General features: G+C 43.3%; 1 protein-coding gene across 4 annotated transcripts in view; it reads left to right on the forward strand.

Annotated features, from left to right (window-relative positions):
- Positions 1–17245, forward strand: part of QRICH1 (glutamine rich 1) — a 54195-nt gene that overhangs the window by 25339 nt on the left and 11611 nt on the right. For all 4 annotated transcript variants that reach the window (XM_044253601.1, XM_044253597.1, XM_044253599.1 and 1 more), the window contains 2 exons: positions 9540–10577; positions 16713–16890. In XM_044253601.1, the coding sequence (XP_044109536.1) occupies positions 9540–10577; positions 16713–16890 (1216 nt within the window). The remainder of the gene's footprint in view (positions 1–9539; positions 10578–16712; positions 16891–17245) is intronic.

The following is a 17245-nucleotide window of genomic DNA, read 5'->3' on the forward strand; positions in this document are numbered from 1 at the left end:
TATTATAAATAATGCTGTGAACATGGAGTATAGATGTTTCATTGACATAATGTTTTCATTTCCAGAGAATTTTTTTTTTTTTAAGATTTTATTTATTGGGGCACGTGGGTGGCTCAGTTCACTAAGTGTCTGCCTTCGGCTCAGGTCATGATCCTGGGGTCCTGGGATTGAGTCCTGCATAGGGCTCCCTGCTCAGCAGGGAATCTGCTTCCTGCTTTTCCTCTGCTGCTCTCTCTCTCTCTCTCTGTCAAGTAAACAAATAAAATCTTAAAAAAAAAAAAAAAGAGGGGGGGCGCCTGGGTGGCTCAGTGGGTTAAAGCCTCTGCCTTCGGCTCAGGTCATATCAGGGTCCTGGGATCGAGCCCCACATCGGGCTCTCTGCTTGGCGGGGAGTCTGCTTCCCTTCCTCTCTCTCTCTGCCTGCTTCTCTGCCTACTTGTGATCTCTGTCTGTCAAATACCTCTGTCTGTCAAATACGTAAATAAAATCTTAAAAAAAAAAAAGATATTATTTATTTGAAAGAGTGCATGAGAGAGAAAGCAGGGGGAGGGACAGAGGGAGAAGCATACTCCCTGCTGAGCTTGGAGTCCAGTGATGGGCTTGATCCCAGGACTCCGAGATCATGACCCGAGTGGAAGGCAGATGCTTAACCAACTGAGCCACCCAGGTGCCTCGAAAATTTGCATTTCTCATAAATTTCCAGGTTGATGCTGAATATGCTGCTTCATGGATCACATTCAGACATAGCTTCTGAAAAACTTAATTGGTAATATACTCAGTGGAGTAAGGAATCTGAGAAAAAAAAAAGTCATGAGAATAAAAAAAACCAAAACCAGCTCAGAATTGAGATCTAATTGCAGTGTCATAGCTGTACAGAAGACCCAGAAAGCAGTCTTACCAGGTTGAAATATAAAGTCAGAATGCTCAAGAAGAAAGCCGTACATCTTATGTGGTCAAGAGCCCAGAAATACAGTTATGCTTCTCTTCTGAATAACGGGGGCAGGGGCAGCAATTAAGCCTCGAAAAGGTGAGGGGAGCTAAATGAGAAGGTTAATGATTTAATTGTGTGAAGAAAACTAAAACACTGTGATTTATGAGGGATTGATAGAAGGTGGAAAATAGTGGTTTTTGAAGGAAAAAGAAATCATTCCCCTCAAAATGTCCCCCTCTCCCATTTGATATACAACTTTTCTAGGATATGCAAGCTTAGAGATGATTTTTTTCCTTTTTGTACCTATTGAGAATCATCTTAAATCTAGGCTTAAGTTTCAAAATGCTTTTTAATAATCTGTGTATATTTTTTGCTTAGTTATCAGTCTGTCAGTTTTTTTTTTCTTTTGAGACACTTGACCTGAGTATTATAACCTTGAAAATTATAGCTAAACCTGTTAAAAGCATAGAGTTGTTCAATCACAGTACTAACTTCTGAATGTCTACCTTAGATTTTTGTCTTTTCCTCTTTTTTTTAAAGATTTTATTGATTTAGGGGCTCCTGGGTGGCTCAGTGGGTTAAGCCGCTGCTTTTGGCTCAGGTCATGATCTCAGGGTCCTGGGATCGAGCCCCACATCAGGCTGTGCTCAGTGGGGAGCCTGCTTCCCCCTCTCTCTCTGCCTGCCTCTCTGCCTACTTGTGATCTTTCTCTCTGTCAGATAAATCAGTAAAACTTTTTAAAAAGATTTTATTGATTCATTTGAGAGAGAGACACAGCGAGAGAGGGAACACAAGCAGGGCAAGTGGGAGAGGGAGAAGCAGGCTTCCTGCCGAGCAGGGAGCCTGATTCAGGTGTTGATCCCAGGGCACTGAGATTATGACCTGTGCCAAAGGCAGCTGCTTAACAACTGAGCCACCCAGGCGCCCCCCCCCCCGTTTATTTAAGAGAACTCTTTTAGCAACTCTTACTACAAAGAAATACTTGAAGTCATACAGTTCTTTCAGTTCACTTCATTTTTGCTTCTTTTCTGAGTAAAATTTAATTTTTTGTGTTTATTTGCTGAGTTTCCAAATTCTTACTATGACCATGTAGTTGTGATTAGCCAGATAAAAAGTTAATGTTTTTATATAAATTTTAAAATTGGGAGGTAATATAAATAACAATCCTTACTGACCTATGATAGTTATGAATAAAGATGATGAACGTATAATATTTGATTTCTTATTCAGTATGTTGACATTGGTAAAGAAATGTCACAAAGTGCTTTAACTCTTACTCCTCTAATTTTAAATTCTAACTACTTTGGATCTAAAATGGCATCAGATTGGGCGCCTGGGTGGCTCAGTTGGTTAAGCAACTGCCTTCGGCTCAGGTCATGATTCCCGGGGTCTGGGATTGAGGCCCACGTCAGGCTCCCTCTGCTCTGTGGGGAGCCTGTTTCTCCCTCTCCCTCTGTCTACTACTCCCCCTGCTTGTGCTCTCTTTGTCAAATAAATCTTTAAAAAAAATAATAATAAAATGACATCAGATTATTTGTACTTTATTCTGGAGTGAGGAGTAGTCCTGTCCCCCACTGCCCCTGCAGTTCTGATTCCATATTCCATATTAAACAGTTATTGTGATAACTGTTTCCATTTCTGTTGGAAGATTGAATGTTGATAAATAATTTCTAAGAAAAATCAATTGAAAGAGATACAGCAGGAGCAATAATTGTCCAGCTGTTGGTCTTGGCTCAGGTCATGATCTCACTGTCAGGAAATTAAGCCGCTTGTGTGCTCCTCAATCAGCCCGGAGTCTGCTTGAGGTTTTCTCTCTCCCCGCCCCTCGCCCCCACCACCAGGTGCTTGCTCACTCACTCTCTGACTCTCTAAGATAGATAAATCTTGGCGCGCCTGGGTGGCTCAGTGGGTTAAATAAAGCCTCTGCCTTCAGCTCAGGTCATGATCCCAGGGTTCTGGGATTGAGCCCCGCATCAGGCTCTCTGCTCAGCAGGGAGCCTGCTTCCCCTTCCTCTTTCTGCCTGCCTCTCTGCCTACTTGTGATCTGTCAAATAAATAAATAAAATCTTTAAAAAAAAATAAAATAGATAAGTCTTTAAGAAAAAAAGATACAGGGTGCCTGGGTGGCTCAGTGGGTTAAGCCGCTGCCTTCGGCTCAGGTCATGATCTCAGGGTCCTGGGATCGAGCCCCGCGTCGGGCTCTCTGCTTGACGGGGAGCCCACTTCCTCCTCTCTCTCTCTCTGCCTGCCTCTCTGCCTATTTGTGATCTCTCTCTCTCTCTCTGTCAAATAAATAAATAAATAATATTTTTTAAAAAAAAGAAAAAAGATACAGTAAACTTATGAAGCATATGGGCTATGATTTAGTGATAATAGCCAGTTTTTTAGTTTACTTATAAGATTTATTTGAGAGAGAGAGTGTCGGTAGCCGGAGGGACAGAGGGAGCAACTTCAGGTAAGCTCCCTGCTGAACGCAGAGCTCCGTGTGTGTGCTCAATCTCTCCGCCAAGGAGATCATGACTTGAGCCTAAACCAAGAGTTGGAGACTTAACTGACTGAGCCACCCAGACACCCCAATAGCCAGATTTTTAAAATTTTGTTTTTAAGCAAGTAATAATAATTATAAAATGTCTATGTATGTAACTCTAGCAGTGGTTCTTTTTTTTCCCTTAAGATTTATTTAAATATTTATTTATTTGAAAAAGAGTGAGCATGCAGAGGAAGGGACAGAAGGAAACACAGAAGATCTCAAGCAGACTTCCCAATGAGTGCAGGACCTGACCAGGGCTCAATCTCACTACCCTGAGATTATGATCTGAGGCAAAATCAAGAGTCCCTCGCTCAACCAACTGAGCCACATAGGTGCCCCTATAGCAGTGGTTCTTAAAGGGTGGTCCAGGACCAGTCCCTACCAGTACCCGTGCAGGGTTGCTTAAGGTCAAAGCTGTTTTTACTATAATACTGAGATGTTATTTGCCTTTTTCACTGCCAATTTCTCATGAATGTACCAGTGGTGATTTTTAGAGGTCACGTATGATATGTGCACAGCAGACAATGCAGAAGCAGATACAAGAATCCAGCTGTCTTCGATTAAGTCAGCTCTTAAAGAGTTTTGCAAAAATGTAAAAAAGGCAACTCTTATAAATTTTTTGTTTTGGCAAATGCAGGCATACCTCCACGATATTGCAGATTCAGTGCTAGACTACGGCAGTAGAGTGAATATTGCAATAAAGCGAGTCAAATGAATTTTTTGGTTTCTCGGTTTGTATAGAAGTCATTCATGGTATACTGTGGTCTGTTAAGTGTGCAATAGCATTATGTCTTAAAGAATGTCCATGCCTTAATTTAAAAATACTTTATTGCTAAAAAATGTGCTAACCATCATCTGAGCTTTGAGTGAGTTGTAATCTTTTTGCTGGTGGAGGGTCTTTCCTCGATGTTGATGACTGCTGATTGGTAGTTGCTGAAGGTTGGGGTGAATGTGGCAGCTTTTAAGATTTTACTTCTTTGTCAGAGAGAGAGAGTACAAGCAGAAGGACTGGAAGGCACAGAGAGAAGCGGGCTCCCCACTGAGCAAGGAGCCTGATGCAGTACTTGATCCCCAGACCCTGGGATCATGACCTGAGCCGAAAGCAGATGCTTAACCAATTGAACCACCTAGGCACCCTCATTTCAGCAGTCTTTTTTTTCTTTTTTTTTTTTTTTTAAGATTTTATTTATTTATTTGACAGAGATCACAAGTAGGCAGAGAGGCAGGCAGAGAGGGGAAAGCAGGCTGCCTGCTGAGCAGAGAGTCTCAAGTGGAGCTTAATCCCAGGAGCCTGAGATCGTGACGTGAGCCGAAGGCAGAGGCAGAGGCTTTAACCCGCTGAGTCACCCAGGTGCCCCCCGTCATTTCACCAATCTAAACAGCATTGTCACCAGGTGTAGATTCCATCTCTAGAAACCACTTTCTTTGCTCATCTTTAAGAAGCAACTCTTCGGGGCACCTGGGTGGCTCAGTGGGTTAAGCCGCTGCCTTTGGCTCAGGTCATGATCTCAGGGTCCTGGGATCGAGTCCCACATCGGGCTCTCTGCTCGGCAGGGAGCCTGCTTCCTCCTCTCTCTCTCTGCCTGCCTCTCTGCCTACTTGTGATCTCTCTCTGTCAAATAAATAAATAAAATCTTAAAAAAAAAAAAAAAGAAGCAACTCTTCATCCATTAAAGTTTTATCATGAGAATGCACCAATTCAGTCACATCTTTAGGCTCCGTGTTGTAGTTCTCTTGCTCTTTCCACCTGCAGTTACTGTCTCCACTGAAGTGTTGAACCCTTTAAAGTCATCTGTGAAGATCAGAATCCATTTCTTTTAAACTTCTGATAATGTTGATATTTTAATCTCTTCCCATGAATCATGAATATTCTTTTTATTTTTAAGATTTTATTTATTTATTGGAGAGGGGGAGAGAGAGAGAATGAGAGGAGAGAGGTCAGTAGGAGAAGCCACTCCCTGCTGAGCAGGGAGCCAGACGTGGTACTCAATCCCCAGACTCCAGGATCATGACCTGAGCTGAAGGCAGTCGCTTAACCAAGTGAGCCACCCAGGTGCACGAATCATGAATATTCTTGATGGCATCTAGAATGGTGAATCCTTTCCAGAGTTTCAGTTTACTTTGCCCAGATGTTCAGAGGAATCACTCTCTATATCCAAGCATATATACCTTAGAAAATACATTTTTTTAATTATAAGACTTGAAAGTGAAAAAATACTCTCCTCTTTGGGCTGCAGGATGGATGTTGTATTCGCAGACATGAAAACAACAATAATCTTGTTGTTCATGTCCATTAGAGCCGTTGGGTAATCACATGCATTGTCAGTGAGCAGTAGAATCTTTTTTCTGAGTAGTAGCTCTCAACAGTGGTCTCAAAATATTCAGTAAGCCATGTTAAACACATGTGCTGTCATCCAGCCTTTGTTGCTCTGTTAATAGAGTATAAGCCGAGTAGATTTAGCATAAATTCTAAGGGCCCTGGGATCCTTGGAATAATAAATGATGAACATGAGCTTCACCAGGAAGTCACCAGCTGCATTGAGTCCCTGATATTGTGTCAGCGTTTCTTTTAGGCTTTGAAGCCAGACATTGCTTTCTCCTTTCTAGCTATGAAAGTCCTAGATGGCAACTTCTTCAAATATAATCTTGTTTTATCTACACTGAAAATCAGCTGTTTGGTGTAGCCACCTTTGTTAATTATCTTAGGTCTTCTAGATAACTTGGCGGTAGCTTCTACGTCTGCACTTGCTGCTTTACCTTACCCTTTTATGTTATGGAGACTGCTTCTCAAACCACATGAACCAACATCTGCTAGCCTCAAACTTTTCTTCTGCAGGTTCCTCACCTCTCTTCAACCTTTGTAGAATTGAAGAGAGTTGGGGTCTTGCTCTGAATTAGGCTTTGGCTTAAGGAAATGTTGTGGCTGGCTTGATCTTCTATCCAAACCACTTAAACTTTCTCCTTATCAGCAATAAAGCTGTTTAGTGTTATCATTCATGTGTTCACTGAAGTAACACTTTGAATTTCCTTCAAGAAGTTTTCCTTTGTGGGGCACCTGGGTGGCTCAGTCATTAAGTGGCTGCCTTCGGCTCAGGTCATGATCCCAGGATTCTGGGATCGAGTCCAGCGTTGGGTTTCTTGCTCAGTGGGAAGCCTGCTTCTCCCTCCCACTCACCCTGCTTGTGTTCCCTCTCTCTGTGTCTCTATCAAATAAATAAATAAAATCTTAAAAAAAAAAAAGTTTTCCTTTGCATTCACAACTTGACTGTTTGGCATAAGAGGCCTAGCTTTTGGGCTGCCTTGGCTTTTAGCATGCCTTCCTCACTAAGTTGAATCATTTCTAGCTTTTGAAAATGACTCTTCCTTTCACTTAGAAATGGTTGTTATTAATTGGCCTAATTTCAGTATTATTTTTGTCTCAATGAATGGGGAGGCATAAGGAGGGGCAATTGGCCAGTTGGTAGAGCTGTTAGAGCACACACATTTATCGATTTAAGTTTGCCATCTTCCATAGGTGAGATTTGTTGGGTCCAAAACAGTTACAACAAGTAACTTAGTAACATCACAGATCTTGTTGTCCAGTCACTATTAAAAAATATAATGATAAAATTTGAAATGTGAGAATTTCCTAAATGTGACACAGAGACACGAGGTGAACAAATGCTGTTGAAAAAAACAGCGCCAATAGACTTGATCAGTGTGGGTTACCACACATCTTCATCTAAACAACAAAAAAAACATCATGTGGTGAGCACAGTAAAGTGAAGCACAGTAAAACTAGACAGGCCTTTCAGCTGTTATTTATGTTAATGTGACTGGTTTGTGTGATACCCAGGCTTTAATTTCTAGTGTGGTAAATATCAGTAACTATACCCATGTTAAAAAGAAAAAAAGAGGCTATTGGGAATCCTCAATAATTTTTTGAGATCAAAAAGCTTGAAAACAACTGTTCTGTAGTAACTGGTTTCATAAGTTTCCTTTACGACCTTATGTAAAGCACTGGTTCTAAACTTGAGCAAGCATTAGTCACCTGGAAGACTTGTTAAGATAGATTGTTGGCCTGTTCCCCAGAGTTTCTGATTCAGTAGTTCTGAGATGGGACCTGAGAACTGGTGTTTCTAACAAGTGCCTGGGTGATGTTGGCCTGGGTGTAGCTGTTGGCCTGGAAACTGTATTCTGAGATTCACTGGTATAAAGAAATATTGCTTATAATGAAGGAAACCTAGGTATTGAGTACCTACTTAATTTATGCTCATAACAACTATGTAGGGAGTTAGGTATTCTCCCCCTTTTTATTTTTATTTTTTTAAGGTTTTTGTTTGTTTGTTTAATTTGACAGCACGAGCAGGGGAGCAGCAAGCAGAGGGAGAAGCAGGCTCCCCATGAGCAGGAATCCTGATGAGGGGCTCCAGGGGCTCAGTCCCAGTACCCGAAGATCATGACCTGAGCCAAAGGCAGACACTTAACTGACTGAGCCACCCAGGTGTTCCTCCCCCTTTTTATTATACCTGAGGAGATTGAAACTTGGGGACTCCCAGCTAGAAAAGTACAGCAGCAATTCAAGTCTAACTTTAGGCCTATTCTCTTTACATAAATTCCTTTTTTATCTTTTTAATTGGTGATGGCTTTATTGAGATCTAATTCTCGTATAATTCACCCATTTAAAGTATACAGTTCAGTGGTTTTTTTTTTTTTTTTTAACACATTTATTTTGGAGAGAGCACAAGTGAGAGGGGCTGAAGGAGACAGAATATCAAGTTGACTCCCTGCTGAGCACAGAGCCAACGCAGGACTCAGTCTTGTGACTCCTGAGATCATAACCTGAGCTGAAACCAAGAGTTAGATGCTTCACCAACTGCAGCACCCACGTGTCCCCATTTTTTTGGGGGGGGGCAGTTGATTTCTTTTAGAGAGATGCACACATGAGCAGGGGTTGGGACAGAAGGAGAGAATCCCAAGCAGGCTCCCCTCCGAGGGTAGAGCCCGACAAGGGAACTTACTTGATCACATGACCCCAAGATCATGACCCAAGCTGAAATTAAGAGTCAGAGGGCATCTGGGGGCTCAGTTGTTAAGTGTGTGTCTTCGGCTCCGGTCATGATCCCAGCGTCCTGGGTTCGAGCCCTGCATCAGGCTCCCTGCTCGGCGGGAAGCCTGCTTCTCCTCTCGTACTCTCTCTACTCGTGTTCCCTCTCTCCCTGTGTCTCTGTCAAATAAATAAAATCTTTTTTTTAAAAAAAGGGAAAAGATATAATCTCTCATCTGCCTTCTTTTTACCTTCCTAGACTAGTGTTAGATGTGTGTCTGGAGGAAAAAAATATTTTTTTCAATTTACAGACTATACATGGCATCCTTTCATGGTGCTCTGTATGCTGAGGTAACAGCAACAAGAAATGAGCTGCGTTATCATCAGAAATGTGTGGTTCAGGCTATAGTAACCTTCCTTAGGTTAAATTACCAGGAATCTTGTGGGGGGTGGTTTTATTGGCTTCTTTTTTAAAACAGAAGTATCTTAGTTAAGCACTCTTTAATGCTGCATTTCAGTAGCAATGTAGGGAGGTCCCTCCAAAAGGGATTTCACAAGTTTTGTCTCTACTGTGTTTTTCACTAGGCTGTGGTGGGAGTAGTTTTGATCCTTGGTTGAGAATTGCACACCTGTGGAATGTACTTATCTTACTGATCTTTTAGAACATTGGTCCCCATACTTTTTATCACTCAGTCCATAGATAAACTATTCTTTGAACACACACCCAACTGTATTTTTATAAATTACCTACTGGTACTACTATACCAACATGCAAAAACAAAGTGGGTCATAGTTTAAAACAAGATCTGATATTTTCTTCATAGATCCACTTGATGGCCTTGCTTTCTTTGGTAGATAATTGTTGCTCTGAATGCTGTGTGATGCTGGAGAGTTTTGCATTTGGTTTTGGGTATTGTGACCTCCTCAGAAGCTTTGGGTATGGCAGCCCCTCCTCCTCACCTTACCTAGGGAGCCTGCCTGAGATGGCTTCCTTTTGGGGCTGGATTCCTGATGTCGCCTTGTTCACTCACTGCCGCGTCTTGTCACTGCAGGTACAGGTGCAGGTACAACAGTCTCCGCAGCAGGTCTCGGCTCAGCAGCTCTCCCCGCAGCTCACGGTTCACCAGCCTGCTGAGCAGCCCATCCAGGTCCAGGTGCAGATCCAAGGCCAAGCACCACAGCCGGCAGCCCCTTCCATCCAGACCCCGTCTCTGCAGAGTCCCAGCCCTTCGCAGCTGCAGGCGGCCCAGATCCAGGTGCAGCACGTGCAGGCAGCCCAGCAGATCCAGGCTGCAGAGATTCCAGAGGAGCACATCCCACATCAGCAGATCCAGGCTCAGCTAGTGGCTGGCCAGTCTCTTGCCGGGGGTCAGCAGATCCAAATCCAGACCGTGGGTGCCCTTTCCCCACCACCGTCTCAGCAGGGCTCACCCCGGGAAGGGGAACGGCGGGTTGGCACAGCCAGTGTCCTCCAGCCAGTGAAGAAGCGCAAAGTGGACATGCCCATCACTGTGTCCTATGCCATCTCAGGGCAACCGGTGGCTACCGTGCTGGCCATTCCACAGGGCCAGCAGCAGAGTTATGTGTCTTTGAGGCCAGACTTATTGACAGTAGACAGTGCCCACCTGTACAGTGCCACTGGGACCATTACTAGCCCTACAGGAGAAACCTGGACCATCCCTGTTTACTCTGCCCAGCCCCGTGGGGATCCTCAGCAGCAGAGCATTACCCACATTGCCATTCCCCAGGAAGCCTACAATGCAGTTCACGTCAGTGGCTCACCCACGGCCCTGGCAGCTGTAAAGCTGGAGGATGACAAGGAGAAGATGGTGGGCACCACGTCTGTAGTGAAAAACTCCCATGAAGAGGTAGTGCAGACCCTTGCAAACTCTCTCTTTCCAGCACAGTTCATGAATGGCAACATCCACATTCCAGTGGCTGTGCAGGCTGTGGCAGGCACCTACCAGAACACAGCTCAGACTGTCCATATATGGGACCCTCAGCAGCAGCCACAACAGCAAACTCCCCAGGAACAGACGCCGCCACCGCCGCCGCAGCAGCAGCAGCAGCAACTCCAGGTTACTTGTTCAGTAAGTGACGACTTACCCATAGGGCAGCCTGCTCCCCCAGGGCCAAGTGCAACACAGAACTTCCTGGCAACCTCTGGCTTGTTTACTGCAATGATGTTGGTCTTTCAGTAGTATATTTAATATTTTAGTTGAGTTTGGGGAGGGGGAATAGAAGCAGCAGGTGAACGCTATAGAACAGGCAGGCATTCTGTCCTGGTACTTGGAGGTAGATGGAATGATCAGCAGCTGCTTTGAGGGTAGATGCCATGGATGTTTCTTTGTCATCCCTTTTTAAGAAGAATAAAGTTCTAGGGAAGGACTAATGGGACATGCCGAGTATTATCTGAGTTTAATAAGCTATTCTCTACGCCACGAATGACTGAATCTAGTGGAACCCTTGTCATTGAGTACACAGGCTATAAACTCATCACAACGGAGAGACTGTGAAATTACTCCTTTTGAGTTATCTGTGGACACACTGTAGGTGAATTAGCAGATGTAGAATACTTCCTGGTGGGCCTGTTAAAATTAATCACCGTTGGGAGTGTCAGATGAACCACCACAGTGGTTTTTTTTTTATGTTCCTTAAATAATCAAGCCTTGGTTAATTTTCTATTATGGAAACTATGTTGAAAAAAATGTTTAACTTTTTATTTTGAAATAATCTTAGACTTATAGAAAATAGAACTCTCTTGAAATTCTGAATTTAAAATTAGCTTTTTTGGGGCGCCTGGGTGGCTCAGTGGATTAAGCCTCTGCCTTCGGCCCAGGTCATGATCTCAGGGTCCTGGGATCGAGCCCCGCATCGGGCTTTCTGCTCCGCAAGGGAGCCTGCTTCCTCCTCTCTCTCTGCCTGCCTCTCTGCCTACTTGTGATCTCTGCCTGTCAAATAAATAAATAAAATACTAAAAAAAAAATAAAAATAAAAAAATAAAATTAGCTCTTTTTTCTAATGTAAGCCTTTTTTTTTTTCTTTTAAGAGGACGAGTGTTGGTGTGAGCAGGGGGTGAGGGAGAGGCAGACTTAAGCAGACTGTGCTTGGTGTGGAGCCCGACTCAGAGCTTGATTTTATGACCCTGAGATCATAACCTGAGCTGAAATCAAGAGTCAGAAGCTTAACTGACTGAGTCACTGAGGTTCCCCTAATTGTTACATCTTTTTAAGGATACCACAGAGGTGTGGATAAATTTATACCTTGAGACTGTTAGCAAACTTTAGGGCTTCTGGTCTCCTGGGACTGCTAAACGCAATGTGCCTCAGAGGGCAGGGGCTCCTGGGAATGCATGCAAGGAGCTGGTATTAAACAGAGCACTGTTAGACTAGGGACTGTACTCAGAAACTCAGGCTGTAAGCAGAGGCTGACAAAGCAGTTTCAGAGGCTGGTATATTATTATAGGTGACTTTGTTAAAGACTATTAAATATGCAGCTGCCAAGGCCTAGATGTAGAACTGTCATTGCTTCAGGTAGCTTATAGTCCAGTTTTGGAGTGATAATGCATGTTTCTTATTTTCTGAATTTCTTATAAGGCAGCATAATCAAGCGTGACGTTTTATGTTCCACACACACAAAAACAAACTGGGTATTGAGAAACCATTCTAGGTTAAAAAGTCAACAGAGACGTCTTTGTGGGAAAAGTGGCATTTGATCTCTGTAGCTTCAACTGACAAAAATGGAGCAGCATCCTGACAGAGCCAGAGATGGACAGAGGGGACATGGCTTAGTTCAGCATGAGAGGGGGACTGTGGGAGAGGAGTTAGTACAGGGAGCAAAGGATTTATCTTCCCAAAGGGAAGAGTTGAGCTTGACCTAATCTGTGGTAGGAAATGTTTCCATAATCCTAAGAGTTGTGATAACAAGATCAAGTATGGATATGTAGAATTAATTGCATGTGGGTGAAACCAGCCTGGAGAATAATGATGTAGCTCACCTTTTGCTCATAGGGATGGGGAGGATATCAGGCCTTTCCTCAGCTTTCCTGGTCCTTATCGTCTCAGTCTGCAGGTCAGGCCTCTTTTCATGCTCATCAGGCTCTGTAATTTCCATTTCTGGGCCCTTAAGCAAGAGAAGATCCTTTTGGGAGTTCATCTTAGTAGGCCTGTGTTCTTCAGAGGCAGTGTCTCCTTTGGGAAAGTCTTACAGGAATGAATGTCAGGTATTACCAGAAAAGGAAAATTTGAGAAGAATACCCATCATGTGGGAAAGGTGAGTTTGTCCATTTATACCACAAACATCCTTCTGCCCTCTGTATTGGGCTTAGTGCCAGGTGCTGAGGAACAGATATGAATAGTTTCTGCCCTTGGAGTACTCGTAGTCCATGGGGAAGATAATTGTGCTGTGATGTGAGTTGAGCCCTAAGGAGAGCTGATGACAAAATACTGTGCTCTTCCCCTGGCATATCCTTTATGAAAGTTACCACATGCCTTTAAAACCAGATTTATAGTGAAACCTCCCTCCCTTGAGCTTACATCCACCTCTGTCTGTGGCCTTGTTTCTCCACTTTGCTTTATTCCCAGAGTTCTCAGGCATTATCTGTACAAGCTGATTCTGCCTACTAAGCAATTTTCTCTTCAATTTATCACTGATTCTGTTCTTGTCAAGGTCAGCAGTGACTTCTTGTGGCCAGATCCAACAGGCATGTCTGTTTTTATCTCATAGCAACATGACACAATAGACCATACTTACCTTCTTGGAATTCTCTGGCATGGTTTTCCTCCTATCCACCACTGTTTTGGGTTTTTTTGTTTGGTGGTTTTTTTACTTCTCAGGAGAGTTTACTCGTGCTTCTATCTGAACCATATATATTCATGTTCCTCAGAACTCATTACTAGCCTTCTTTTCTCTTTAAATAGTTTCTGTCTATGGCCATGGTTTTCAGCACCTGCTAGACGGCTGGTGCCACTGAAGGTGATAGTCACTGGCAGCATCTGCCAGGCACTATTTCAGTGTTACACAGGTCATTTAATTCACACACCAACTTTATGAGGTATGCACTACTATCTCCATTTTACAGATGAAGAAAATGAGACACAGATTAAACAGCAAGACCAAAGCCATGGTTAGTAAATAAAAGAGTTGGGGTTCAGCCCCAGGTAGGCTGGCTCTGGAGCCCATGTCTTATACTCTGTGCTGCACTGAGACACTTTATCTCTAGACCGTGCCTTTTCCTTTAAACCTTTCTCATGCCTCCCGCAGCGTATTTTTCATTCACTTGGATTTCTTGAAACTATCTCAGTCCTTCATTAGCATCACCTATTGAGAAGTTCTCCTCTCGGGACACCTGGCTGGCCCACTTGGCTACAGCATGTGACTCTCGATCTTGGGGTCATGAGTTCTAGCTGCATTTTGGTAATAGAGTTAACTTAAAAATAGATACATAGGTGGGTGGGTGGATGACCTGTTTTAAGAAACAAAAACAAAACTTCCCTTCTCAGAAAGTGGTACCACCTCTACCCATTTGTTTAAACCGGAAACCCAAGAATCATCCTTGAGTCTGCTTTCCCTTACTTTTCACAGCCATCTCGTCAACAAACTACTTTTGTTCTACCACCACACTTCTCAACGTTTCTCAAATCTTCATTGCCATCCTAGTCCAGGCGACTAGCATCTTTGCCCTTCAATCCATTCTCCATAAATCAGAATATTTTTTTTTAATGTAGGATGATGTCACTTCCCAGCTTAAAACTCTCCAAGGACTCCATTATAAAGAGGAAGGAAAACTCTGTACCACAGTGTACAAAGCCCTACTTACATCCATAGTTTTCATCCTGGTTGGGATTACTACTACCCCACCCACTGACAAACATTTATTTATTTTTTTTTAATTTATTTTATTTTATTTTATTTATTTATTTTTTTTTAAAAGATTTTATTTATGTATTTGTCAGAGAGAAATCACAAGTAGATGGAGAGGCAGGCAGAGAGAGAGAGAGGGAAGCAGCCTCCCTGCTGAGCAGAGAGCCCGATGTGGGACTCGATCCCAGGACTCTGAGATCATGACCCGAGCCGAAGACAGCGGCTTAACCCACTGAGCCACCCAGGCGCCCCAAACATTTAGACATGTAAAAGAATTTTGTTGTCAAGATGCTTGGAAATGCTATATTAGTGGGGGGAGGCACATAGTGAAGGGGGCCAGGCGAAACAGCAGAAGCAAAGTACTGCCCCGCATGCCCTGTCGCCCACCTACTTATTTAGTCAAACTCCTAGATTTGCAGCTTGGGTAGGTGGTATTGCCATTGAACAAGATAGGAAGGGAATAGATCTGGACAGGGAAAGTGTTGAGTTCTCTCCATAGATGGTAATCTGAGGTAGTTGTAAGATGGAGACATAAAGTACCCCCTGGGTATATTAATGGCAGATCTAGCTTGGGGGTGCATAGTTAGCAATCATTTCCACAAACATGGAAGTCTAAACTGGAAAAGTGGGTAAGACTCTCCAAGGAGATGGTAGTTGAACTGGGAAGTGTGTCTAGAGTGGAGCTCCTGGGTTGACAAACATTTAAGAGCCTCACACTGATACTGCTTTATTTCCTTATTTAATTACCTTTTGAAAGCTAAAGGGAGAGTTTTTACTGTTTTCTTTTTTTTTTTTTTAAGATTTTATTTATTTATTTGACACAGAAAGAGAGCACAACTAGGGGGAGCCCGATGTGGGATTCAGTCCCAGGACCCCGGGATCCTGACCTGAGCCAAAGGCAGTAGCTTAACTGACTGAGTCACCCAGGCGCCCAAGAGTTTTTACTTTTATTCATTGATAAGGAGCTTTATGTGTCATAAATTATTTTGCCTTCAGTTTGAATGATTTGACATTCCTTAGCTCTTTGGGTAGGCCCTGGCATGGAGAATTCCTCAAAGGAATTTGTTCAGAATATAGACTGGTGTGTGAGGCCCAAGAACCTATGCCTGGTATCTTTGTTGGTGTTTATCCCGCCCAGTATGGGGATTGTGATTGACACTCATGGACATTTCATGTGCCACTTTGTGTGCACAACTTGGCTTTTAGACCATTGAGGACAAGACAACTCTTCCTTTGGAGGCAGGAAGCTAGAGTAGTACCTCCTGTCTTCAGAAAATACCCTTAGGAAATAGAGCAGTATTATTGAGAAGGAATTTGTGGGGGTAAAAAACAACATTATATATAGCTAGAGGAGCCATATACATCTTTTAGGTCTTTTCTTATCTTTCAATGGCATGAGAGAGAACACAACTTTTGCTTGTTGTACTTTTCCTTTTCCAAAACAATGATTTTCAACCATGGCTGGACATAAGAATCACTGGGAGCTTTTAGAAATACTGATGTCAGGCTCCCAACTTAGACCAATTAAATCATAATCTGTAGGGATGAGGCCCAGGCGTGGATATATTCTAAAAGCATCCCAGATGTTTTTAAGTGCACTCAAGTTTAATGGTCATTACTCTGGACACTTGATAATTCAAAGTGTGGTCTGCAGACCAGCTCCCTTACTTGGGAACTTGTTAGAAATGCAGAATCTCAGTTCCCACCTGAGACCTTTCAAATCGGAATCTACACTTGAAGAAAATCCATGAATTTTTTTTTTTTTTTTTTTTTCCCACTTTATAGTTTGGCAAGCACTGCTTTGGGCCAGTAGTTCTGAGTAGTGACTAAACTTTCTTTCTTTCTTTATTTAAGATTTTATTTATTTATTTGACAGAGAGAAATCACAAGTAGATGGAGAGGCAGGCAGAGAGAGAGAGAGGGAAGCAGGCTCCCTGCTGAGCAGAGAGCCCGATGCGGGACTCGATCCCAGGACCCTGAGATCATGACCTGAGCTGAAGGCAGCGGCTTAACCCACTGAGCCACCCAGGCGCCCCGTGACTAAACTTTAGAATTGCCTTTTTATGTGGGAAGGTATTTGAAAGACTGTAATCTCTTTAAAAAGAGATTCTGGGGTAGAAGCCAGGTATTGGTATTTCTAATTCAGGGATTCAAAAGTCCAGCCAGGGCTGAGAAGCACTGCAGGAGCCTTAACTGTCCTTGGGGTAAGGAGTAGAACTCCGGTGGTCTTTGAAAGTAGGATAAGAAGTGGAAGAAAGATACTTTTTTAATACAAGAAGCACAGGTAACATTTTTCTAGCATTTTTGTGGAAGGGTCTGGTGCAAAACAAGACTGGCACATTTTGATGGTTTCTCTCTTACAGGCTCAGACTGTCCAGGTTGCTGAAGTTGAACCACAGTCACAGCCACAGCCTTCCCCAGAACTTCTGCTTCCAAATTCTCTGAAGCCAGAAGAAGGGCTTGAAGTATGGAAAAACTGGGCCCAGACCAAGAACGCTGAGCTAGAGAAGGATGCTCAGAACAGACTGGCACCCATTGGGAGTGAGTGTTTATTGGTTGGGGTGGGGTGGACTCTGGCTAAAATGTAACGGTACTGAAGCAGCAGGAGGACATGATGGCAGGAAAGTGGCGTCCTTTGGCTCTGGGGTTTAGGGATCACCGTCTGAAATAATATGCTGAATTCAGGACAGACAACAAGCAGACCTGACCTGCTGCACATGAACAGGATCTATGGTGTTTGCCCAAGACCAAGCATATTTGTACACATGGATTTCTGAAGTCAACCTAGCAGACCTGCGCAGAGTGAATTCTGGAAGGAGATAGGAACCAGTGACTTGTCTTTAAGGCCCTTCTTCCTTAACATTATGTTTGTATTCTTCCTCACCTTACAGAGTAT

Source organism: Neovison vison, chromosome 6 (genome assembly GCF_020171115.1).
Source record: "Neovison vison isolate M4711 chromosome 6, ASM_NN_V1, whole genome shotgun sequence".
Classification (NCBI taxonomy): Eukaryota; Metazoa; Chordata; class Mammalia; order Carnivora; family Mustelidae; genus Neogale; species Neogale vison.